Source organism: Diceros bicornis, chromosome 6 (genome assembly GCF_020826845.1).
Source record: "Diceros bicornis minor isolate mBicDic1 chromosome 6, mDicBic1.mat.cur, whole genome shotgun sequence".
NCBI lineage: Eukaryota > Metazoa > Chordata > Mammalia > Perissodactyla > Rhinocerotidae > Diceros > Diceros bicornis.
The window spans coordinates 71,102,269-71,129,560 of record NC_080745.1 but is presented as its reverse complement, the minus strand read 5'-3'; the positions used below and the strand labels follow the sequence as shown (position 1 = coordinate 71,129,560).

At 40.9% G+C, this 27,292-nt stretch overlaps 1 protein-coding gene across 3 annotated transcripts in view; it reads left to right on the top strand.

The window, feature by feature from the left end:
* Positions 1-27,292, top strand: part of SORCS1 (sortilin related VPS10 domain containing receptor 1) — a 477,606-nt gene that overhangs the window by 408,532 nt on the left and 41,782 nt on the right. For all 3 annotated transcript variants that reach the window (XM_058543953.1, XM_058543955.1, XM_058543954.1), the window contains exons 19-20: positions 17,461-17,647; positions 25,832-25,965. In XM_058543953.1, coding sequence (XP_058399936.1) covers positions 17,461-17,647; positions 25,832-25,965 — 321 coding nt within the window. The remainder of the gene's footprint in view (positions 1-17,460; positions 17,648-25,831; positions 25,966-27,292) is intronic.

Below are 27,292 nucleotides of genomic sequence, written 5' to 3'. Positions count from 1 at the left end.
TGTCTGAGATACACTTGATTGATCATTGGAAGAACAGTTGTTTGAGATATGATTAATATGTTCATGAATATGGGGGAAGATGATAGAAAATTTAACCCTGCAACAGTAATCAGTTGACAGCAGTAATCAAATGGAAGTTGTAGAAATAAAAATACAACTGATATTAAGAATTTTAATAGGTTTGCAGCAGGTTGAATCCAGATGAAGATGATCCCAGTGGATCAGTTAACTGGAAGAAAGGACAGTAGGAAACATAACATTTGGAGCATAAGAGCAAAAGGATGGAAAATAGAGAAAAGAATAAGAGACAAATAGAAAATGGTGAAAGGGGTGAACACAGATGTAATGAGAGTCCCAGAAAGGGAGGATGGAGATAAGGAGCCAGAATCTTTGTTTTTTTTTTTTTTTTTTGGTGAGGAAGATTAGCCCTGAACTAACATCCGAAGCCAATCCTCCTCTTTTTTTCGCTAAGGAAGACTGGCCCTGGGCTAACATCCATGCCCATCTTCCTCTACTTTATATGGGACGCCGCCACAGCGTGGCTTGGTGAGTGGTGTGTCGATGCGCGCCGGGGTCCAAGCCTGTGAGCCCTGGGCTGCCGAAGCAGAGGGTGCGCACTTAACCACTGCACCACCAGACTGGACCCCAGAATCATTTTTGAAGAGATAATGCCTGAGAATTTTCTGAACTGATAAAAGATATCAGCATATCAACACATAGATTCAAGAGAATCAGCAAACTCCAAGCAACATATATACAAAAAAACCCCACACTTAGGTATCATATTCAAACTACTTACATCTAAAAGCAAAGAGAAAATTTTAAAAGCAGCCCAGAACAAATGGAATGCTGTCTTTGAAGTGCTGGGGAAAAAAACAAACATGAAGGTAAAATTAAAGACATTTTTCAGACAAACCAAAACTGAGATGAGTCATATAAGCTGATTTCTATAGAAAGAAATACTAAAGATAATTCTTCAGGCATGAAGAAAATTACATCAGACAAAAGCACAAAAATCATGGGAAGAATGAAAAGCAAGGAAGAGGGTATATATATGGATAAACTGAAATTAATAATGACTTTGCAGACCAATAATGATAATCAGCAGTGGGATTTAAAATATATGTAGAATTAAAATAAATGACAACAGAATATATGTATGACAATAAAATATGTGTGTCAATAAAATATATGTAGAATTAAAATACGTACATGACAATAATACAATATGTGGAAGGAATTAAATGGAGTTAAAGTAGTTTAAGTTCCATGAAATGTCTGTGAAGAGGTAAAAGTACTAATTTATATTAGACACCAACATGTCCAGAATGTGTGCTTTCATATCTAGAGTAACAATTAAAAGAATAGTAAGAGAATATTTAACTATCAAGCTATTGGCAGGGGAATTGGAAGAATATTAAAAATGCCTCATTAATCCAAAATAAGGCAAGAAAGAGAGAAAAAGGAACATACTGCAGTTGAGACAAATAGAACAAATACTGAAATGGTAAATATAAACCCAAATATTATCAGTAATTACATAAAATAAATAATTAGTGATTTTTGTGGCTTGCTTTTGAAGTCTGTGTCTAATCCAAGGTTGTGAAGATATCATAGGACAAGGTTTTTCTTTAGCTCTCATATTCAAGTCTATGATCCATCTTGAATAATATGGTTTCAGGCAGGGGCCAAGGTTTACGTATTTTTTCCATATGCATGCCTAATTGACCCAGGACCATTGAAAAACCATTCTTTTCACACTGAATTGCATTGTCTTTGTCATAAATCAATTGACCAAATATGTGAGGGTCTATTTCTAGACACTTTATTTTGTTCCACTAGTCTAACTTTCAAACTTGTGTTAATTGCTAATTTCAAAGTCATTTTAATTACTCTAGATCTAGAGGAAGTCTTGATCTTTGGGCATATAAATCATCTAAACAAATAGAAAATTATATATATATATAATTTATAATAGTATCAAAATACAACACATACCTACAGAGAAATATAATAACTTATTTTCAATAGCTCTACCTAGAAAACTACAACACATTTGGAAAAATATTTGAAAAAATCTAAATGAATGGAGAGATATACCATGATCATGGATTGGAAGATGCATTATGAAAAGATGCCAATTTTCCTCACATCGATCTTAGATACAAGGCAATTCCAATAAAATCCACAGCATGTTTTTGTGGGTTCAAATTGACAAGATGATCATAAAACTTATATGAAAATGCAAGGGCTCAAGAATAGCAAAGATAATCTTGAAGATAACTCACAAAATTGGATGGCTTACATTACCAGACATCAAGATTTATTATAAAGCTACAGTAATTAAGAAAGTGTAGTGATGGCATATATATACATTTAGACACCATGTCCAGATATATATATATATATATATCTCCTAAATACACAAGCTGACCAAGAAAGGGAATAGTGAGTCAAGAAACATACCCATATACATATGGTATATGTATATAAGTAAGTATATACATACATATATATATATATATATATATATATACACTTTATTTATGACAAATGAGACACTGCAGTATAGTAGATAAGTTATAATCTTTTCAGTAAGTGGTTCTGTGACATTGAATATCCATGTGAGAATACATACATCTTGACCTCTCTTAACACGCAGAAATAATTCTAACAGGATTGCCAATCTAACTTTGAAAAATAAAACTAAAATGTTTAAAGGAAAACACAGAAGAGTATCTATATGACCTTGGGTTAGACGATGATTATTTTAAACAGGAAACAAAACCCAGTAAGTATACAGGAGAATATGGTTTAATTAGACTACATTAAAGGTAAGAAATTCTTTTCTTCAAAAGACACTATTTAGAAAATAAAAAGGTAAGCCCTAGAGTAGAAGAAGGTATTTGCAATACATAATTTCAATAAAGGACTCATACCCAGAAAAATATAAATAAATCCTACAAATGAATAAGAAAAATTCTGGCAAACCAATAGAAAATACACAAAGGACTTAAATAGATTTCTCAAAGAAGGTAACCAAAAGCCAATAAGTATATAAAAAAATTCTCAACATCACTACTCATCAAGAGAATGCAACTTAAAACTATAATAAGATATTACTATGCACCCATCAAAAGATTTATATTTTAAAAGAGTAATAATATCAAGTGTTGTTGTTGGAGCAAGCTGTCATTCATACAATGCTGTTTGGAGTGTACATTGGTACCACCCCTTTGGAGACCTATTTGACATTAACTACTATAGCTGAATATATGCACAATGTGTGACCCAGCATTTCCACTCCTAAGTATATGCTCATCAGAAATGCATACAGATATACACCAGAATATATGTAAAGTCATATGCATAGCAGAGTTATTCATAAGAACTCAAAACTGGAAACAAATATTCATCAACAGTAAAATGGAGAAATAAATTACAGTATACTTATAAAATGGAATACCTTACAAAAATGAAAACGAAAAAACTATTGCTACCTACAAAAACTTGAATGAATCTCATGTCCAATATTAAGCTGAAGAAATCAGACTGAAAAAAATACATATTGTATGATTCTATGAAACTGCAAAAACAGACAAAGCTAATTTATGGTGATCATAGTGAGAATAATTGTTACCTTTAGAGGGGAAGTGGCAGGGGGGATTTGAGGGGTACTGGCAATTTTTAATTTCTTGGTAATTAATGGATGCATTCACTTTGTAAAAAATCAAGTTATATATTTAATCATTTGCATATGTTTCTTTATGTATTTCCTGCTCAACAAAAGGCTTACTTAAAAATGTTTGGAAATGCAAATAAAATATAGTGCTTTGTATTTAAGTCTTTAGGGAAAAAAAGGAAAAAGAAAACTTTTTTTGGATTCTTAGGGAAGGATTTATTTTCTGGGCCAATCCTATACCCTATGCTTACCTTGTATGGTGAATGTGAAGGTCCCTTTCCCAGAGACATAAGGAACCCGATTCTGATACTGAGAAGAACATCATCTTTTGAAGCAGCAGATGTTTATGTTGGAGCAGGCTTCAGAATTCAGACTTTTGTTCCATTTCTAAGAACACAATAGAGCAAAATCTGAAACAAAAAATCACTCCTGGTCAGCTGCAATCTTTGTACACCCTCCAGGGATGGAGGCCAAGCTCTCATCTGTTCGACTTTGCTGTCTGTATAACAAAGATCGTCAGGCATCTCAAACTTGGCCTAGTGATGTGGGAACAGATTGGGGAATCTGGTTCTAAGATGTGTAAATTCATGCCTTCTGGGCGCAAGAAGGGAAAAAAATACAAGTCAGTTCATTTCACTTGAGTGGGCAAAGCTACAACAGCAGGAATAAAATCTGCTGCCTTCAGCTGTCAGACCTGGCCCCTTGATGCTCTTGTCTCCTAGTGCAGAGCACCGAGCCAAAAGGACTGTCCCTACATCAGCAGGCCCTGGGAACCTCACATTTGACTGTGGGATTCTGTGCTAATGATTCACAAGCTCTCTTTACAGAAACGTCAGTTTCTCTATTAATCTCTGGATTATATACGTAGGAATGGGTGATGCCTGCGATGAGCAATGTGGAATAAAGAAAAGCAGAGTGTCTCTGAGAAGCGGGGGAGCATTGAAATTTGACGCAATGATAATAATTTAGATATCCGACATTTATGGAGCACTAACTCTGGTCCATTTTGTGAGTGCTTTCACGCATTATCTCACTTAGATCTCACAGCAACCCTATGCAAGTAGGTGTTATCATCACCATTGCCATTTTATAGATAGCACAGCTGAAGCACAGAAAGGCAAAGTTACTTAAGTAACTAACCTAAGACCACATGCCTGCTAAGTAATAGAGCCAGGAGTCAAATCCTGGCTCTATGGTATCTTGCCTTGCTATTGCTTCTCTGTGGTGGAAAGAACCGTTTTCTGGGAAAGAACTTCACGCAGTTCCTAAGGCTCCCTAGAAACACTTGGCTGGGGGCAGGTAGTAACAAAAATCAAGAATAGGCAAAATTATGTACACCCAAGCCAGTCTGGCCTATGGCTACAGCTATATTCTTAGACGCTCGTCAATATATAAACCAAGATTTTCCTCCTGGATTTTCTGAGAATATTTATGGCTTGAGATCAGTTTGCTGAAAATCATTTCAGCAGAGAGATGCCAGATCGTCTCTTGGGTTTCCCCCTTTTTGCAAAACTGTGCCTTTACGGAACGGCTGTTGTGTATCTGGCACTGTTTTATCCATTCTAAAGAATGTTAGAAAACATGGGCTATGAATGTAGCACTTGAGGAGTTTATCATCCATGCATACCAGACTTCTCCAGGACTTGGTTGTGAATTAGGCTATAATAATTATTTAAAAAAAAAATTAAATCCAAAACAGAAACCTTTGACATGTGCCACCTGCAATACATGGGGTTTCTTTATCCTCCTCAAAATCTCTGAGTCCACTTCTCATTTGAATTTGGTGCTTCTAAACTTATTTTGAATATAATATCTGACTCTTACCCCCATACCTAGTGCCAGTTCTTCATAATAATTAGGGATATTAATGCCATGCTTCTGATGCCTCTAAAGCAGCAAGTCCTCCAGGTGCCAAAGGGACCGAGAGGTCCCTACTACATTCTGATGTCACAGTACAGTGTGATTAATGCAGAAGTGGGCGAAGACTCTCCAAGTCAGTATATTTTGTCATTTGGGCACTGAAGATTATGCCTCTGTTTCTCATGGTTTACTCATAGTTCAACTTTCTCCTATAGACTTGTCTTCTGTCTATGGGGCTAGATTGGGCCAGGGATTGATGCAACCCCCCTTTCTTTGTCCGCAGTTACTTTTGTACAAACCCTCCATGAGGGCTCCATTTCCTAAGTGTATCAACTAAAGCCTTAGAGACCTGAGGAATCAACTGTCCAACCAAGTAGTTAGACATGAGTCTAAACATGAGTGTTTATTTGTTCTTGAACAAACATTTTACTAAGTTCTAATTTTACATCATATACTTTTCATTCATTTGTAGACACACTTCAGTTTATGGAAATACATGTTTTGGGTTAAATAGGACCTCTGCTGTATCAAGTTTTAAATAAAAATCTAACCACATGAAATAGAAAATATTTAATATTTTGTATTCATTCAAAGCAAAAAGAAAAACTAATTTACTGCATTATATTGTAATAATCATTTTTGGCATCCCCCAATAAATTATAAATATCATTAAGGTAGGAGTCATACCACGCCTGGTTGCAGCGCCAGTGTCTCTGCTCTTAGTGCCTAATATATTGATGGGAATTCAATAAATATGTGTGGATTTGGATAGGTTTCCCCAAAGAGTGTAGAGATAAAGCCCAAACTTAAAAGGAAAAGACTCTTAAGTTTCAATAACATCCAAAAGGTGTTAAGGTCTTCATCTGAATTCTAAATCCCTTCCTTTATACTGTAATAGTGCATGTCCTAATTCTAACATAAGAATATCAATGAAAAACTTTCTAAAAACAGAGCAAAGAGAACTTCTTATTCACAGAAGATAATCAAAGGCTTGTGACACCATGTCAATACTTGTACTAGAGCCAGAATTTTGCAAATTTGACATATGCAAGACATGGAATCCCTTCCTGAAAATAGCATGAGAGGCCACCCTCTACATCTAAGTGACAAAACACAACTCCTTCAAAATGCCACAGCTTGGCTCACCTGTTTCTCAGAGAACTACACAATTCTGTGAAGTTGATGAAAAGCCCCATTGTCAGGAACCCTATCCCTGCTGCTCATGGGGTTCTCTCCAAATATACTGTAATGAAAGAACCTTCATTAGAAGCAACAAGGCAAAGGAGCCCGCCTTGCTTCCATCCCAGATTCACGCATTGTGGCAGATCCAAAAACACCCACGTGCTGCACGTATGCACACACACACATGCAAACACACACACACACACACAATGCATTTCTCACCATTGTTTCCTTAAGAACAAAGAACAGTTGATCCAGAGACCAACCAAGAGGGGAGAGGAGTCCGTGAAGTTATGTCTAAGAAGCCAAACATTTTCAACTACACCTGAATTTTAGGAAACTGATTGAAGATGCTTTGCACTGAGGCCTAAGCATCCAGTGAGAGGTGGCATGTCTCTGTCTGGAGACTCCCTCAAGATGGATGTCCTCTGGACCACTAATGTGATGAGCCTGTAGACTTTCAGCATGAGAAGTCAGCTTCCCAGAGAAATCCAATGCAAGAATCTGAAGGCACAGGGTGGATGGTGAAGGGCCTAATCAGTCTTAAGAACTCGACAAAACTGATTTGGGAGGCATTCATTTGAGAGGACTGCTAGGCAGAAGTAGTGTCTGTGTGTTACGGCAGATAATTAAATCTGTTTTAAACAGCTATAAGAATAAAGAGATGCAATTCTCTGCATAATTTAAGGCTTTTAAATTAAATCTGAGGCGAGGGACTAAAATTAAAACTTTGATCTGTATCTCACTGTTTTAATACTTCAATTTGCATACAAAGACTGGAACTTAATAAGGAAAATTCGTGATTATAACTTCTTCTGTGAGATTTAACTCCAAAACGTGAAGGCTGTGTCCTCATTAGATGAATTTCAATGATCTGTAATTTCACATACATTGAAAGACTTATGGCAGCATGAAAGTAGCCACAATGTAATAACACTTCATAATATTGCAGGATACTGCCAGTCGTCGGATGGTAGAGAAGATGACTCTTGATTGTTTTTTTTGTGAGACACTCATTTGTCGAAGTCATGAAAGAATTTGACCTACTTTTTCATCTGGAGAAAAATCAGGGCTTTTAGAGACGGCACAAAGAGTTAGCAGGCAGTGTTAAGTCTAGGCAGGTGTCAGTTTCTAAGCCAGCTCAGATCTGACTCAGAAGCCTCAACTGTTTTCTCCTTCCACACAAAGGAACGGGAGCTGATTTCAATGAGCCGTGGAGATTTAAGAGACTTTCTCATGTGTTATTCTATACTCCATTCAGCTTTATTCTCTTTGACTCTAGCAAGGTAATTGAGCCACTTCATTTCTGCTCCCTTGTTGCTTCAGGTTAAAAAGGAAAGAAGAAAATGAGGCTGGCAATAAAAGTTGTCTTTAGCTAAAGGCCTGGTGTCCGAAGTTCAGGTCAAATAGGTTTGCAACTCTTTCTAAGGCTCTGCTTTCCTCTTCCCTCAGTACTGGTCCACATACATTGGGGTATTGCTGTTCTTTAGGGTTTCAAGGAATAGATGTTTGCAAAGAACTTCAGTCTGCTTTGACAAGCAAAGAGAGATACCTGGCTCATTACTGAGAGCTCCAGTTCAGTGACTATCCCAAGGGCTGACGTCATGAAATAGTCTTCAGTTTGGATTTTCAATCTCTCAGCCTGTCTGCTCTATGCCATGCAACACTGGTGTCCCATTGCATCCACATGGGTGGCCACCACTCCTGAATCAAGGCTTCACTAAACCACACAATTCTTGCCCAGGTACGTAACTTCCTCAGGTTTCTGGCTTCATGCTTCACCATTCATTATTCCTTGACTCTTTGCCTTACTAGCTCAGTTCTCACTGTAACCCACCATTAATGTGCAAAAAAAAAAAAAAAAAGTGTGTGGAAAGTCTCCACCATGTGACAACAGCACTTGAATAAGTTCTGCATCTTCATCTAAGAGCTGAGATTATTTCAGCAGCCTGGAGGGATATGGGAATATGTGTGGATGTCCAACAATGCCAATAACAAGAATAATAAATTATAAAAATCACAGGTTATCTGGACTAGAAATGATAGGATCATCATCATTCTGCCCACTTTTAATTTACAGGTAAAGAAATTGAGGTCCAAATGTAAAATGCACTTCAAAGAGCATATAACCAGGTCTTCTAACTCGCAGGTTTCCACCTGACTTCCATAGAGCACCTCTTCCACATACACTTCCTCTGTAGACTTCTGTAAAGTCACCTACATCTCACAACAGCCTAATAATTTGGAAACATGTTGAAGTGACATCCAGAGAAATCATATATCCTATAAGACAGGATCTTATGACTTGGTTAAGTCCACCAAGTGATGCTAGATACAAAAGTTTGGAAAGCTATTTAAAGATGTTGACAGCATAAAGTAAACAGTGTAATGATTCCAGTATTGTTGTGCGTGTCTGTGTGTGTTCATGTGTCTTCTCATTGGTTAATATGGTATTCACAAATCTAACAACGTAATCTGTGGGTAGTACCATTATGGGTAATTTGGATTTTCTTTTTCCTCATTTTATGTATTTGCTACATTTTCTCCATGAATACATCATGCCTTTTCTCTATTTTTTCTTCTTTCTTCTAATAAAGCTAACATATTTCTATTACATATTTTACTCCTAGGAAAAACTCCTTGCATAGGTTTATTCCTAAAGGAATCTCTCTACTACTCTTTTAAAAAAGTATATATATTTTTTAAAGAGTATAATTTTGTTCTTATTGCATACCTAACTGTTTAGAGTGATTTAAAAAAGTCATTCAAAACATTTATAAGATTTATGTCATTTAGCAGCCCCATAGTTTTCCTGCCAAAGCCTGCTGAGGTAATTCCTAAAGCCACTACGTAGTGGTGACAGTGTAAGAGTGTCACTTTATCACCTAAAAAGTGTTTCCAAAGCACAGCAGGTCAAGGTTCTGACCTGTCTGTACCACAATGTCTAGATGGAGTAAAGAGGACTTGGCTAATAGTCATTTATCTGCTCACACAAGCCAAGTGTTCCTCCTGCCTCATGGTATTCTGTTCCATTCTAAGCCAGACACCAAGTACAGAGACATAAAAAGGAAATTTGGAAATTTACTGTTCATTCAAACACATGGTGCTATGGCACGTTTGCAAGTGAGGGATTAAACTATTTTATGATGTTCCAATTGGAAGTTCTTGGCATGAGCATTAGATCCAGAAGTATTTGGAAGTTTAGTTAGGCGAGTCCCAAGGATTGGAGTCCTCAAAAAAGGACCCAGTCATTTGCATTTCATCAGAGAGAAGGTGGAATATCATGTATCCAGTCAAATGGTTTGGTGGGCCCATAGTTTGGTCTCCCTGGCATCACTGGCCTTGTCAGATATGAGTTCTTTGGTAAAATCATAAATCCCTATGCAATTCCCTCCTTGCTCTGTGAACCTTCTCCCTCCAGATCGGGGCATCCAAGTTCACTGTTGCCTTTGTGTGCAGAGAAGCTTGAGGGGTCTGTGCATTTTGAGAGACACCTGTGCTATAGAAAACCATCTCTGAATACGCAAGGGGAGGAGGTTGACTCTATCTTCTGCAGTTATGCTGATATCCAGATATCTTGGAATTGTTGTCCATAACTCAGTTTTGAAACTGAAAAGAAGCCCAGAGGGCATGATTCAAACCAGACATCCAGGAAACACTCTTCCCCAGCTGATCTAGAGAGGCAGCCTCGCTTTCAGCAATGGTAGCACCTCTTGGAAGGGATACATGAAAGGACCAAGAACTTGCTCGGGAACAGAAAATAGGGCATGTGCAAGTGCCTCTTATCATTGACTAGTGTTGTTCTGTGCTCGAAGGGCTCAGTTTACTATTATAAAATAGCAGGTCCAACACAGTTACAGCAGCTGTTTCCTATTTAGAGTCATCTCACTCTTAATCAAACACTCACATCACCAGGGGTCTTCATAAACACGTTTTGCAGCTCCCATGGTATTTTATAGACCCTGGTATATTACACTGGGCTCCTCTTATGTCACTGTGTAATGAAGAATTTGGTCCATGTTGGCATTTCTCTAAAGGGTTTTAGGTACTTAAGCTTACAAAAGCTCTCTGGTTTCAAATATGGGTGAATCCATCTTTGTGCACCCACCTGGGAATGAGCACAACAGAATAGTTTGAGTGTCTTCTGTGAACAAGTAGTAGGAGTGCTAAACTTGGAATGAAGAAGAGCTTTGTTCAAACTAGTCTTGTGACTCTAGGCAAATTTTAATAGTCTTTCAGGCCTGAGTCTTTTAGGGTTGATGATGAAACGAGATACTACATAGAGACCAGTTGTTATTATTTCTGGCACGGTAAACTTTCAAGAAATGTTCTCTGTCTTTTCCCTTAGTGAGCGTCAGGGAATGTTCTAGAACAATCTTAGCTTCACACTTTATGTAAGAAGTCACATGCCAGAGTTCACTCTTATTGAATAAGCGCAAGGTGGATAGCGCTTTTCTCCATGTACTCAGCTCTTCTGGCTGACAAAATCTCTTCTCTGAAGGCCAGAGCACACTGTACCATAGCTATGTCCTTTCCTGTTTCTTGTCAAGACCTCACTCACCTGAGTCTAAATGTACCTCTAATAGAGTATGCAGGGCAATGGTGGGCTACTTTTATTTCATGCTCTCCACTCTGCCTGGTATCATTAGCCACGAGAAGAAAAAGCTGAAATGTCTGATTTTTGTTTTTGTCATTCAGTGCTGCTTAATGATATTTTTTATCTTACTTTGAGGTCAAAAGGGCATTAAAATAACAACAGAAGTCCAAGACCAAAGTTGACTGTATCCCATCATCAATGTAACCCATGTCTGTGTTACCTTCTGGTTATTTCCCATATACTTAATCAATATTTAAATATGTCCAGGAACAGTGAGATAGAATGTTGTGTTTTGTGATGGTTCTTGTGCTGTAACATACTCCACCCCCCTCTAAATTTGGTGAAATCTTTGTTTGCCCTTATTTGCTCCCTCTTTCTCTTTTTTGGTGAGAATGATTGACCCTGAGCTAACATCCATTGCCAAACTTCCTCAGCAAAAAGAGGCAACTGAGCCAACATCTGTGCTCACCTTCCTCTATTTTGTATACGGGACACCATCACAGCATGGCTGATGAGCAGTGCATAGGTCCATGTCTGGGATCCGAACCAGCGAACCCTAGGCCACTGAAGCAGACTGTACGAACTTAACCACTACGCCACTGGGCCAGCCCCTTCCTCCCCATCTCTTAATGCTGCTGGTCTCCCTCTGCCTCTCACTTCACCTTACCCCCTAAGGTAATTAGCATCAGCAGGCTGGGTTATATTTGCCAGCACCTTTCTCTGTGCTCATACAAACACACACAGGCTTATAGTACATATACTGTGTTATTTGTTGCCTTTTTTTTTTTCCTTATAAAAATGGGTTATACTATAGTTATTTCTCTACAATGTAGTTTTTGCTGCATGGACTTCAAGGTCCCTTTCGAGAGTGAATGTCAGTGGAGCCTGAGTCAGGCCCGCTCTCGAGCTTTGCAGGGACCAGGCTCTGACATAGGTGTCCAGGTTCTCTCTGCGGCGGGTCCCTAATGCCTTCAAGAGCATCTTGGAGTCTCATTGCTGGACTGAGGCTGTTGGTGTGGAGTTACTGTAGCGTTTGCTTTCCCACTTTTCACTGAAGCCCTGTTACAGGAACTGATAGGTTCACACACCTTTCATTCCTCAGGTTAATCTTGGCTTCATGGTGGCCATTTGATATATTTGTTTTTCTGTTAGAGAAGTCAGTGATGCCCTTGGAGAATCCCCATATGGATTTCATGTGGCTTTTGTGCCTTTCTTGAGAACTTCTTTTGAGCTAGTATTCTCAGTTCTGTGTCTATATCAGGGCCTGTGACTAAAGGGCATTTGGTCTGAAGCATTTTGTATAATGGTCTAGATATTTGCTAGCCTAGGTTCCGTTTTAGGAATGACGACATGGTTTATTAGACTGAAGTAACTCTCAATTATACACTAGAGTTTCCTGACTACTGATTATGAATACCTGTTGTTTGCCATTTTCTCTATCTTCTTTATGGCTTGAATGTGATACTGCTTTACCAGAGGGAAGACATAAGAGTAGAGTATAGTTCACGCCAACCCTTCTTTCCACTTCTTAGCAAAAATATTGTCAGAGGGGGAAACAAAGTGAAAGCCAGGAATAGAGTCTAAGAAGAAAAGAAAGTGATGCCTCTCTTTTGTAAGCACCTTCCCCCCCTCTGAAATATTATAAGTAACTTTCAATTAAAGAGGCTCAACAAGCACTGAGCTGCATTAACCTGCAGATAACCCGATTATCTGAGTTAACCCGCAGATAATCTTAAACACTTTCTTAAGTCTCTCCCTAGCTGGGCCCTTAGGCATCTTGTTTAACCTCTCTGTGCCCCAGTTCTCCTGATATACCAAATAGAAATAACCTCTGCCCTTGCTATCTCCCGGGGGTCCTAACAGCCAAATGAGATAATATGTATGAAAGCACTTTGATGAAGAAACACATTAGAAATACACAATATTTAAAATTTATTGAACAGAAAAGGAACAGAAATATTTAAAATTTATTGAACAGAAAAGAACCACCTGCAAGCATTGTGTTAGGTGCTGATGATACAGCCAAATAACGACACATCTTAGCTCTTAGTAGTTTACACAAACTACTCTCCTATCATCCAGCAACATGTTTTCCTGAAGAGGTTAGCTAATCTTGATGACATGTATTGTAGAACTTCTGTGTGTGATGGTGCACCAGTCACTAACAATGAGTTTAGTGCTTCCCTTCCTGGCTTTATTAATGCACCCTTAGCATTTAGAATCCTAAAACATCCTGGGAAAGCTTTACCATCAAATCAAAATGGACTAGGAATAGCGTCAGCTCATGGTGCACTATATTTATCTCCAGATGAATTCAATCACCAGAAAACCTAATGTTCAACTATCTGAACCCGGACCTTTGATTTAGCCCAGCATCAGCTGTGGACCTTCTCAGACCACAGCAGAACGAGCATCCTCCCCAGAGGCCCTGAGCCAGGAGGTGGGTCTTGGGTGGTAGCTGAGCATCAGCACTGTTTTCTTTTATTTTCTATAAGAGATGCTGATATCAAAGGCTGAGACTCACTGATTTCAGAACCAATAAACTATGGGAGTTAATTTTGACAGGAAGGTGAATGTAATTTCCTGTTGCAACTCACATTTCAATCTACCATTATCTGCCCAGAACTACCCCCAACTGGCTTCTCAGAATACTTGAGCCTCCTTCCAGTTCATCCTCCATGTAGTAGCTGGAGTGACCTTATTGAATTAAAAATATGATCATGCTATCTTCCCCCAAACTCCTGCTTAAAACACTTTAATGGCTTCCCATTACTCTTAGGAGAAAGATCAAAATCAGAAACTTGGCCCGCAGGTCCTAAAATGTCATTTTCTCCCTTCCAGTCTAATTTTGTAACATGTTCCTACTGCGTCTATATCTTCAGCTTCCTTTATACCATCCCCCTTCTGCCACAGGGCCCTTGCACATCTGGTTCCTTCCATCCCCATTGCCTGGAATCCTCACCCCCATCTCACTCACTCATGTCCTTTGTTTGGTTAATTTACTTCTTTAGGCCTTCTCAGCTTAGATGTCACTTCTTCTGGGAAGCCTTCCTTGAAGTTCTCAATCAGATCAGATTTTCATCTCTCCACCTCTTCCTATTGTGCAAGCTTACAACATTGTGCACCTCTCCTTCATATCATCCCTTGTAATAGCATTTTTAGTTATTTGTATGATTATTTAATTAAAGTCCATCTGTCTCACTAGTAGTCTGTATGCTCATGAAAGCCCAGACCACATCCGTTTTGTTTGGTTGGTTATAATTTACTTACCAGTTAGTGCCTGATACAACACTCAGTAAATACCTGCTGGTTGGTTGAATGAATGAATGACCAGAGAGCCGGTGAAAGCACGGCAAGTGTGCCTAATTGAATGGCGACCTAGGACTTGGGCTCTTTCCTTTGCCCTGTTTCTTATTCTCTGAAAGGAGTTGGCATCCCTGCCTCAGATGGTAATTATAAAACCCAAGGACGTCAGAGGCTGATGACAAATGAGCCTCAAGGTGATGCGGTTACTGCTGTATCAGGCTTACCAATCACCTGAGAGCCCCTAAAGGCAAAGGCATGGGATCCAGTTTGTTCCACTGAGTGGGCAAAGCTGCAACAGCAGGGATGAAACCTGCTGCCTTCAGCTGTCAGACTTGGCCCCTTGGTGCTCTTGTCTCCTAGTGCAGGGTACCAAGCTCAGAGGTCTACACCCTCATCAGAAGGTCCTGGGGACCTCCGATTTGATTAGGGGATTCCATGCCTTTCCCTACAGGGGCTCTCAGGTGCATGGTAAGCCTAATACTTTAGTACCATATATCCATTTTATATATGTATATAGAACCTGACCTAATACCCTAAAAGTCTGACTCTGTAACGGCAGCCTCACTGATGCACTAGTTCAACACTGTGTAGCTCCCTCCTTTCACCTGTTCTATACATAGAGAATATTATCATGAGTGGAGAATTAAGAATGCTTTCAGGCCAAAAGACCAGCATGACAAACTGTAGACATCCAGACAGGCAGAACTTGGGAGGGGTTTTATGTAATTGACAAGAGGTCTAAGTCCAGGCCCACAAAAGGAGAATGGTGAATACAAATCAGAAAGGGAAGGCAAAGTAGACTCAAGCAATGGCAGCCAGAGTTGTACTTTTCCCAGTTGTGCGGGTAGCTGCTCTCTCTCAGTGGAGACTGAAGTGGAATCAGCTGAAGATGTGAATCTCCCTTCCATCCTCTTGCAAATGCTGGCCCCTACGTGATGTCCACTCCATCCCCACAAAGAACCGCAAACACCTCTCCCTCTCTCTCTCTCTCTTTTTCTCAGAAACTATATTGCTTCTTTTGTTCCACGATTAACCCTATAGCTACTCCTGATACTTCCCTGGAGCACTTGTTCCAAACGATGTGAGCGGATTATAATGTGGGCTCTTCCTCCACGCCCAAGCATAGAGCTGACCTGGCAGCAACTCTGTTGAAAACCCAGGAAACACGGGAGTGGAAACTGACTAGAAACAGGATGAGAAATTGATCCATCAGTCCACTTTGGTTGTCCAAATGCAGGACAAGTCAGCAAGAATGGTTGACATTTATATTATTAGTGAAGGGAATTCAAGTAATTGCACAGTGTCTGGGCTTTTGGATATTTGTTTTATAGTTTTTAAGGGAGTTTCTTTTCCCACCCTAGGGGAGAATTTTTGCCCATGTCCTTACCAAGAGTTCGCTGCCGTGTGCCCCCAACACGATGCTTGGCTGGGCACAGATCAGAAGAGTAGGTCACATCGATTCATAGGATTTGAACTGCTTTTCCATTCCCTGTGAATTAATCTTTTAAATGTCAGCATTTTAAACTTGGCCTTTTCAAAAAATATGATACCGTATGAACCTTACTTAATCGAAAATACATTTATAGTTCAAAGGTTTTGTGTTTTTTTTCCCTTGAAAATGGAAAAGTTAACCCAATAAACAAACAAAAAACTTGTTAAAGGATGGGCTGTGCATGAGGGAAGCTGGTTGTTGTCATTTGGGTCTAAGAAACTTTGTTCCTTAAGAATCTCAACTGAAATTCCAAAGGCCATTTTTTTTTACAGGTCTGGGATTTTATAAAGCCAACTTTATCTTCTCCTGCCTACCTGTGGGAAATTTAGAATCGTGTGATTCCAATCAAGCTTTAAAAGGGATATTGCAGGTCTTTAACACCTGCATTGTTTTTGTAGTCATTTATTCAGGTATACAATTTTAAAGATTACTAATTACTCACATCTCTTATAACAACCCTTTGAGTTAAGATGCTAAGGTATTATCATGCCCATTTCATGGATCAGGTAACCGAGACCCACGGAGGCTGAATGACTACATGAAGTCATCCAACTTGTGAATGGCACACTAGGATTCAAACCTGGAGGAGCCGTCAATGCTCTACCCACAGTGCTATTGTTCCATTTGAATGAATGAATGAAATGCAAGTCCAGAGAGATGGGTTCAGATCCCAGGACTGCACTAGCTAGCTGTGTTAACCTTAAGCAAATGACTAAACCTTTCTTGACTTCAGCTTCCTTACCTGTAAAAGTAATGAATGTTGCCTGCTTTTCTCTCCAGAATAAGATTCTGTAAAGAATGAAATGATTTTGATAGAACAAAATGCTGAAGTATAAAAGAATTAACCACCATTATCTTAAATGATAATAGGGCTGAGTCCAATGTCATGTCAGGTGTAAGGCCAGGTGTCTCCCATCCTTCCTCCAACATGGTTAGGGAATCAGAAATAGAGGGGGGAATTCAGGGATCCTTAACACATAGGAAGTGGCCCATGACCATGTCAGGTATGCTGAATTTTTAAAACTGTATGGGTACACCTTTTAGTCATATTCATGGTAAGACTATAAACAAAGCCTTCAGAGGAATTGAATATCAAATTGGAGCTGATAATCAAACACTTAATTTTCCAAACCTTGAAACTTTTAGTAGTCGGTGCCCTTCAGATTTGGAGAGCATCCATCTTAGTAAACTGTCTGCCAGGGAATGTCACAGGGATTCTGTCAAAACAGACAGATGCTCCCAGCTGTAGGAGGGAGCCAGGGCTGTCATTATCCCTGAGCCAGGGACCAGGACAAGCCCCGGCACTGACTCCCTTTCCTCTGATGTTGGGCTGTTTTTCAGGGTGACGTTCAGAGGACACTCATCCAAGTGGACTTCGGTGATGGCATCGCAGTGTCCTATGTCAATCTCAGCTCCATGGAAGACGGGATCAAACACGTCTATCACAATGTGGGCATTTTCCGAGTGACCGTGCAGGTGGACAACAGTCTGGGGTCTGACACCGCCGTCCTGTACTTACATGTAACTTGTATGTTATTACTGTTGTTGGCTTATGACATATTTTAAATATTGTGTCCTTTTGAAATATAAACCAAAATTTCATATCTAAAAGAAGCTCACTAGTTACCTTTTAGCAGAAGGGGAAGGGGAAATAAGAGAGCCAAGTGGGGAGAAAGTAAGAAGAAAATCAGCGAGTGGAATTTGAATAATCCCAGACTCTGGTTTGCTTCAAGTTGTTCTCATTGCCCTTACTTTGCCTCTTCCAGGTGCCTCTGAGATATAACACCTGTGTCTGGGGGCTGGGCCTGTGCAACTTGCTGAGCTGTTTGGTTGAATTTTTTTTTTTTTTTTGGTCAAAAATGTTTGAAAACAGTCTTCTTGTATGGCTCCATCTAATGCATTGAGAATTAGCACAAGTAACAGAATTTCTCCCCATCTTGTTAGTCTTCTCTTCCTATGTTATATCTCACTAGTAATAATTGTTTTAGACTTTTGCTCCTTTTTTTGAAAGTGTGTTTTCTGGGCTTTTATCTGTGGGTGATTTGGTGTTAGAGAGAAGGTGGTATAGAGGAAAAGAGGGTAAACAATGTTAAGGAAGCTACATTAGGAAATAGTTCCAAGAAATGTTCAAGCTTTTCCCCCATTGAAGAATCTAAAGGTGTACTAAATATGATGAGATGATAACTCCTAAGTTATGTTTAGTCAAAATGTGTGCCATGAATGCCTCTTATGGTAGGTGTGTGGGTGTCCCCACACAGGCGTAGGACATGTTTAGGTTGCTAGAGAAATGGTTTACTTTGAAACGAAAGTACCTCCTTTATATGAATGGTCTTGTTCAAATTAATTCCAGCTTCCAACCCAAGAGTATTAAGGCCAGGCAGTTTTCCAGCCCTCTCACCTGCCCCTTGCCCATTGAACCGAATTGAGTAGAGAAAGTACCAACTAGAATTTGTTTAAGCTGCTGTGGTCCAGTGGAGGACAACACTATTTAGGGATCCGCAACAAACATTGTTTGTTACCAAGGATTCCTGCTGTATCAGTAATTCTTGATCTTTATTTCCTGCACGCTCATGACAGAGGTGCTTCGAAAAAACACACCCTCACTTCTTTGGGTTTAAACAAAGGATTACAAGATTCCTAGTATGCTAACACCATTTCAGCTAAAGTTTATTAAGGTCTTACTGTGTGCCAGGCTTTGTGCAAAACAAGCTCTTTATGTGTATGCTCTCACTTCTCAAGACAACCCTATGAAGTAGGCACTATTGGAAACACTACTTTTCAAAGAACAGTGAGGTTCAGAGAGATTAAATAACCATCGGAGGTTGTAGACCTGCTATCTGGCAGAGCCAGGGTTCAGACTCAGGTCTACCTGTCTCAAGAATCCCAGCTCTTGATCACTAAGTTATCAGACTCAGGTCTACCTGTCTCAAGAATCCCAGCTCTTGATCACTAAGTTATTGTCAGTGCCAACAGTGGCTTGGGGTTGGAGGAACTAAGTCTCTGTCAGCCCTTATCCCCCTCAACATCTTTGCAGATCATCCTGAGAAACATGAACATTTACATTAGCAGCAGTGTACTTGCTATACAACTACGTAGGTTCAAGACATGTTTCAGAGGCTCCCTTCCTGCTGACTTCCCCCCTAAGCTGTCTTATATAGACTTTCTGGAGTTGCCTCTTACTAAGAAATAATCTCAAGTGATGATAGCATAGGAATATTTCCAAACTACATCACAAACCTTGGTTATTAGTAGCAAAAATAACTTGCAACACAAATGACAGTGCATTTGCTGAGAATGGCTGCCTGCCTAGCAGCCTATCATTTTCCACAGCTTTTTCTGTAAGGGGGATTTTTGTTAGAGAGCCACTCTCCTGCAGAATTATAGTCATTTTATTCCATATCCCATATACGTATTAAACATCCACCGTACTCTAACCACGTGTCAGTGCTGATTTAAGGTTCAGCAGCAGCTTTTTGTCTCCATTTCTCAGGGTCCCCCGTACAGTCATTCACAGCTCACCCTCCTGCTCGCCCTGTGGATTCTTCCTCACCCCTGAAAATGATCACCTTCCCTGAGAGATACCTCCCCACCCCAGCCCTCTCCCGGGTTTACTACATCCTGGGAAGGAAAACAGCACAGAGCTTGCCTCTGCTCAAGATGAAAGGTGGCTGATGCCAGGACTTCTAAAAGAAATGAGCTTCTTTGTTTACTTGCCATTTTTTAAATTGTCTCATTAGCCTAGCCGAGTGGCTACACGTTTTGACCCTAACATTGGTGGCAGATGATTGGTAATGGAAGGGTTTGTGTTCTGATTTCAATTCTGTTAGTCTCCTTTTGGGTTAAGTGGTTGGATAAGCATGGCTTATGTAATGGAACACCTTTCTAAGCCTGGCCTTGGGGACAAGAGTCAACTCTTTTTTTACTAACTATATTAAAGCAGGGTTATTTGTACACTTTCATTAAGTCACATACATCTAAACCCACGTCATAAGCAGTTTCAGCAGGTTCTGACATGTTTGCTTAGCGCCTCTCTCCTAGAGGACCCATTGCAATTTACCAAGCACATGAACTCATTTGCTCATCCTGACACCTCTACCGTGATGGGCAGCCTTGGTGCGTGCTTTCAGAGAAAACAAGGATTGGAGAAGTACTGTGGCTTTGACACTATTTTACACTAAGAGGAAGGCAGAACAAGACCATAATTGATTCATACTCCCCAAAAGCTCAAACCTGAAGGGCATCATGGCAGTTTTTGATGCCACAATGCCAGGATATAGGAGGGAGGTGGCTTTGTAGAAAAAACGAAAATGAGCTCTGGACTGAATTGGTTGTTGTTAGGTCCAAATGCAGGCCTGAACTCCTGGCCAAGTCACTCCATTTCTCTGAGCCTAGATTTTCTTCTCTGTCACATGAGGAATGCATATCTTGTTTCCCAAAGTTTCTATGAAGCAAAATATTCTGTGCCCTGTCAACCAGCAAGGCTTGATTTTCCATCAGCACGAAGTAGCACATGCATTTGCACTTAGTGGGTTCTGAGCAGCAGCTCTTAGCTCAGGGTGCCAAGCCTACCCTCTGCCCCTCTCACTCATTCCCCTACCCCGACCCCGAGACTCTTCCAGAAAGCCCCATTGCCTGTCTAGAACACATACTCCCTCCGCTCTCCAGTACAGAAAGGATTTGATTCCAAATCAGAGGTTTTTAATGTGGGTTTGCAAAGGTCATCAGGAACAAATGGAGATGATGTTCCTGCTGTAACGTTTCCAGGAGTGGGCCAGCAGCTCTCACCAGGCGGCTGGGTAATCTGTTGTAGCCTGGCAGTTGGAAATTCCTTGGGGATGGTATTCACTGTGCTCTGCTAGTTTGCAAACTAATGAGACACATGGTGCAGCCAGTGTTGCCTTCAGCTGGATGGGGCAGAGAATTTAGAGGACCTGCAGGTTTCTGTTCAGAAAGCTGCCCTGTCTCAGTAAGTCTCGCAGAAAAAAAATCACCAAAAACGGTACAAATGTGCAGAATGGTAGGAGAAAAAAAAAAAAGATGAGGTGGATTTTCTAGTCTTTCCCAAACCTTCTCTTCAGCTACGTCCTCACATGGGCACCATTTGCAGATATCTTTCTGTGCCCAGCTTAGCATAAAGTGATCAGTGTCTTGAAAACCTGTGTAGCTTTGCAACTTTTCACATGATCATTATATTGGCCAGCAAATGTCAGACTAGGGTTTTGTAAAGTGTGATTTAATGAGTCACCTGCCCCAAAATTACATGATAAAAATGTAGTGTCCCCATTCCAGACCTACTGAATGAGAATTCCTGGAAGTGTGGCATCATAATCTGCTTTGAACAGATGAGTATGGTCCTTATGCACACTGAGGTTGAAGGAACTCTGTTTCAGGATCTCACCTTTACAATTAAATCACTTTTATTTCTTCTAGTGGATTTTTTAACATTTCAGACAAACAGCAATGTGATGCGTACATGATGTTTCATTTGGTGGTCAGAGGAGGTCTCCAGAACAAATGCTAGAGGCAGGCCAGAGCAATCAGTGCATATGTGTACACACACACGCGCGCACACACACACACATGCACACAATGTTCAGTCTCACGGACGTCAGCTGTTTCCTGCAGCACAGCAGGGCTAAACAAGAAAAGGAAGGGAAACCCAGTTCAGACAAGTAATTCCCCAGTTCTCTCAACCGCCTTGCCTGGAAAGATTCATAAGGAGTGATGCAGCGCCACCTGCCGTCCCTTTTGTACATCGCAGGCACCTGTCTGATGGAGCCACATCTGCCAGTTTGTTCACCTCTGGGCTTAGTGCAGCCAGCCAGCTGGGGTCCTCCAAGGGCTGGAGGTTCATTTCCATCAGCGCGAAGTAGCACATGCATTTGCACTTAGTGGGTTCTGAGCAGCAGCTCTTAGCTCAGGGTTCATTTCCGTGGCTCCATTAGGGCAGACCGCACCCTCTGTGCAGAAAATAGATGCTTAAAAGACAGGCTTTTAGGTAGCAGGAACTAGGTATATTTAATGCGTAAAAAGTAAATGAATACAAGGGGATGTGGGAATCTGAAAGATAAATTCCACACATTTGTATGAATGTATAAACATGCAAGAATGAACTCATACAAACACACAAATACATATTTCAGGGGTTACAAAGCCAACATGCTAGGTGTCCTGAATACCTCTTAGATCTCATTGGCTCCCACTCTTTCCCTCCATCTCTCCCCTGCAGCTGTTTCTTGCTATTGTTCAAGCATGGAGAGCCACCTCCTCCCCTCTTGGCGCTTGCTCTGCCCTCACCCTGGAGCATCCCAAATAGATATTTGGTGCACTGCCTCACTTTATTCAGGTCGCTGCTCAAGTGTTACTTCTTCTGAGAGACTTTCCTTGACCACCCTATCAAAAATAGCACTCTCTCACCTACCCCAACTTTATGTGTTCCAAGTCTGCCTCCTTCAATAACACATGAGCTCCACCAAGCGCCAGGTGTCCCCAGCACCTAGAATAATGCCCGACACATAGTAGCACTCAAAAACTATTGGATGAATGAATGACCATATTGCACTAACAAGGTTCAATATTTGTCATTAACAGGACAGAGGTATCATCCTTAGTTTGATTTTCTGACATTAAAAACATTATTAAATGCTCGTTTGTGAGCGAGACCTTTTCTGAATGGAACTAGCACGTCTGGCAGAGCTTCCCTAGTCCTTGCATTCTAACTGGCTCGTTGAAGTCAGATCAGGGAGCCAGGAGGAGTGTCACAGAGGAGGAGACGCCGGGACTGAGTCTTGAAAATGACAGGTGCCATAAGAAAGGTGGATAAGCCAAGGTCCCAGGGTGGGACAAGGCATGGCCTGCTGGAGTTTGATGGGGAGATGGCCAGAGCCGTGGAAGAAATGAGAGCTGGTGTAAAGTGCATTTCCCAATGGCAGGAACATATTTAAGTAATTAGTAAGTAGCGACTCTTAATAGCTGTTTTGCTCAAATGGGAAAGGTCTCTTGGAGCATTTGCCAGCCGGCCAGAGCATGAGCCCTCAAATCAGACTGCTTTGGTTCACACCCTGGAATTGATGTCTCCTAGCTGTGTGACCTTGGGAAAGTCACCTTCCTCTGTCTGTTCCTCTCTAAATGGGGGTGATAGCAGTGCCTACTTCATAAGGTTGTGAGGATTAGATGAGAATAAAAAGAGCCACTAGCAGAATATGTGGTACATAGTCATCACTAAGTAAATGCTGCCATTTTATTATTTCAGTCAACCATTCTGATGTAAGATCAACTACTTCTTTTCTTTTGTTTTAATTTTAATTTTTATTTTTTTTCTGGGAATGATTCATCCTGAGCTAACATCTGTTACAATCTTCCTCTTTTTTTTTTTTTTTCTCTCCAAAACCCCAGTACTTAGTTGTATATTCTAATTGTAAGTCATTCTAGTTCTTCTATGTGAGCCGTCACAGCATGGCTACTGACAGACAAGTGGTGTGGTTCCATGCCCGGGAACAGAACCTGGGCCGCCAAAGCTGAGTGTGCCGAACTTTAACCACTAGGCCATCAGGGCTGGCTCTCACCTACTTCTTATTATATGGCTTATAAGCCAGAAAGTTAATTCTATTCTGCATGCCGGTCACCACGCCTCTAATTCTATAAAGAGAGAGAAGGATGGCAAAAGCAGAAACAGAAATTTTATCATTGTTAGTTTACCTACCCCGTGAATGTTTGAGTATCTGCTATGTCTCAGGAACTGTGCTAGTCTTTATACGTGATATACATGAGGGTTATTCCCCTCAAGAAGTTAGCAGCCTGTGTTTTCTGTCTTACAAACTTTAGATCAATATGTGGTAGTTATCATTATTATTATAATTAGGTAATGGGAATTTTAATTTTGAGCAAACGAGTAGCACGATCAACTTGGCTGTCTAGAAAAATCACTCACAATGATTTGGAAGGTGAGAAGGTACATAGACATCGCTTACATTGTATGAATGGATAATGTATAAATTTGCAAGAATGAACATATGCAAACACACACATACATATTTCAGGGCCTACAAGGCTGACATGCTAGATGTCAGGTCACGTCTAACTACCTCTTAGATCTCATTGGCTTCCACTTTTTCCCTCCATCTCCCTGCTGCAGCCATTTGGGCTTTCTTGCTATTCCTCAAACCTGGAGAGCCACCTTCTCAAAGCCTTTGTACTGCTCTACCCTCACCCTGGATCACATATTTTATTCCAGGTGCCGGGGATACCTGGCACTTGGTGCCCCTTATGTATTATTGAGGGAGGCAGGCTTGAACACAAAGCAGGCAGGTGGATTAGAGTGGGGAAAGGTTAGAGGCAGGAAAATCTGTAGGAGTTGTAACGGTCCAGATGGGAGGGTGCTTAGTGTATGAACCGGGGCAGGATCGGGGAGGCTAAGAATCTCTAACTGAGAGAGATTTATGAAACCCAATCAATGGTTTCCTAAATGGATATGGGCAGCAAGAAATAAGGAATCTAGATTGATTGTCTGCTTCTGGGTTGGTCCCCTAGATAAACATGGGTTTTATTTATCGAGATTATGGAGATTACAGAATGGTGGAAATAGTGTTTCTTAGGAACATTTGGCTGCTGATTGAGTCTGGAGTCAAGAAGGTGGTCTTGGAGGCCTAAGCGTGTAGTTTATAGCTGAAGGTCAAGGTATGGATGATATTACTCAGCAGAAGAACAAATCGAGGGAGAAAAAGGCCAAAGACAGTACCCTAGGAAACACACTTAAAGGTCACGCAGAAGAGGCAATGATCAAACCTGGTGGAAAGGCCTGAGGGTACCACTTTCTTCTCCGCCTCATGGAATAATGGTGAGGATGATAGATTTTTGTCATGTTCACCTCAGAGGAAACTACATTTTTCCCAGAACAGTGACTCAAAGAGAAGATCAGGTGTCACAGGAAAGGTCCTGGTAGTTTTCTATGAAAAGGATATTCATATCTTTGTGGGTTTGCACATCTGATTAAGGTTTCTGGTCTAATGGGCCTCCATAGGGTGAATCGTCCTCCTTTATAGTTGAGTACATCCTGAGAACCACAGAGCTGTCTCTACCTACTCATGCACGCCCTTGTCCCAGACCAGCTTAATGCAACCCCAAACACAGTTTGTTCCATGCTTTCCTAACCAGGCCGTACCTAACCTACACTTGCACACAGATACACTCTCACACACACACACACATTTATACACACTCACTTAGATCTTTAAGATCCAATAAAGAGTAAAGAATAATTATGTCTAGAGTGGTTTGGGGATTTGTATAATAACCACCCCCCTCCTTAACCCCACCACTGCCCAACATGGATTCTATGGGGTTTTCAAAACCCTGGTTCAGCACCAAGTATACAACCTCTTGGAAAGACTTTGCATGTCCCTGTGAAATCTCATATTTACCTCTTCATTTAAGGCCTTCATAAATTACTTGTAAATTTTTAAACTTTTGCACATAAATAACTCAGATTTTAGGCCTAGAAGAAAGACTGGTAAATGGAAAGTGTTGAGACGCAATTGTTCACAATATATCTTTTTCTCCAAAGTAGAGAAAGCACCTGGGCATTTCCCTCAGGGACTATGACCGTGATGTTTTGGAGGGTTCCAGAAGGAATATGTGTTCTCTTCAGAGCAGGGAAGGTGAAGCAGAGGAAGCTCTTCCCTCTCTATGCCTCCTCTTTTCTCTTGTGCCTCAGGTCCCCTGGAACATGTACACCTGTCTCTTCCCTTTGTCACCACAAAGAACAAAGAGGTCAACGCAACTGCAGTGCTGTGGCCCAGCCAAGTGGGCACCCTCACTTACGTGTGGTGGTACGGAAACAACACGGAGGTGGGTCGGCCTACTGCACGGGGTCTAGTGGCAGCTCACCTCAGACTGGCTGAAGGCAAAGGAATGAAAAAGCTTATGTAACTCAAGAGTCTAGGGGTAGTCCTGGCTTCAGGGACAGCAGGCTTCTAGTGCTCCAATAATCTCATCAGTATGTTCTCTTTGTCTCCCTCTGTCTTACTCTCTCTCTTACCCCTTCACCCCCTCCCTCTCACGTCTCCCTTCCTCTGTGTGAGTGTCCCTCTCCAGTTGGACTTTCCTTCACAACAAGCCTTAGCAGCAGCCCCAGCTTTATGCTCTCACAGCTTAGCAGGGAAAAACTGACTTTCCCAAAAGGTCTAACAGAAGTCTCAGCATGGAATATTTTTGACCAGGCCTTAATCACAGTGCTGGGGGTGGAAAGGCGTGTTGAAGTCAGCCTGCTTAGAAACCACATAGACCAAGAAAAGGGAGGGAATGGTCTCTAAAAGGAAAAGAGGCCAGTGGCTACCAGACAGGCAGAAGCAACAGATGCCTGTTACAGCCCAGCCCCAAATGGCCTCCTCACCCTGAATCAGACATGGCCACTTCTTTAGCTCAACTTTACCCTTTCTGTTTTCCCAAAACATTCCCTATGATCAAAAGTCAGCAGCAATTTTAAAACCAGTAGAGACCTTAAACCTCGTTTCCTGTAAGTCCTTCATTTTACAGATGAAAAAAGTGAGGATGATGCAGATGAAGTGGCTGCTCCAATCTCATTCCACTGCTTCTGGCAGAGGTCAGATCCAAGACGTTCTCACGCCTACAGGAGTTTTTCTTCCCTTCACACCAGGCTGCATGCTCTCTTTCTGTTTTGAACTCACTCCATTCTTGGAAATTAAAATGTGCTTCCAAATGTCAGTTAAGGCTGTAGGACTAAGGCCCCGAAGCATCTCTCCCCAAAGGGCACTGGAACGAATGCTCTGGACTGGAAAGCCTCATCTTATTCTAGCAGAGTTGCTTTCGCTTAGTGATATTGCTCTTCAAGTGCAATGCATCTTATTTTAATACAAACCGTTTGCTACTTCAGAGCTGAATTTTGGCGTTAACTGGAGACGTAATTTTGCATAGGCGCAGGGAGGAAACCTCTCTTGACCCCAGACCTGCTACATGTCTGACAGAGGAAGGAATCTCTCACCTCTACTATAACCCTGACCTAGCTGACATAACTCAGTGGAAAAGAAACTCATTTTTAGTTTTTCTGAAACTATGTATAAATTCGGCCCAAATTGGGCCCACTATCCACAGTGGAGGAGGAGAAATCTATGTTACTTGCCTGAAAACTAGTACTAGAAGGTGAAAGTATTAAACA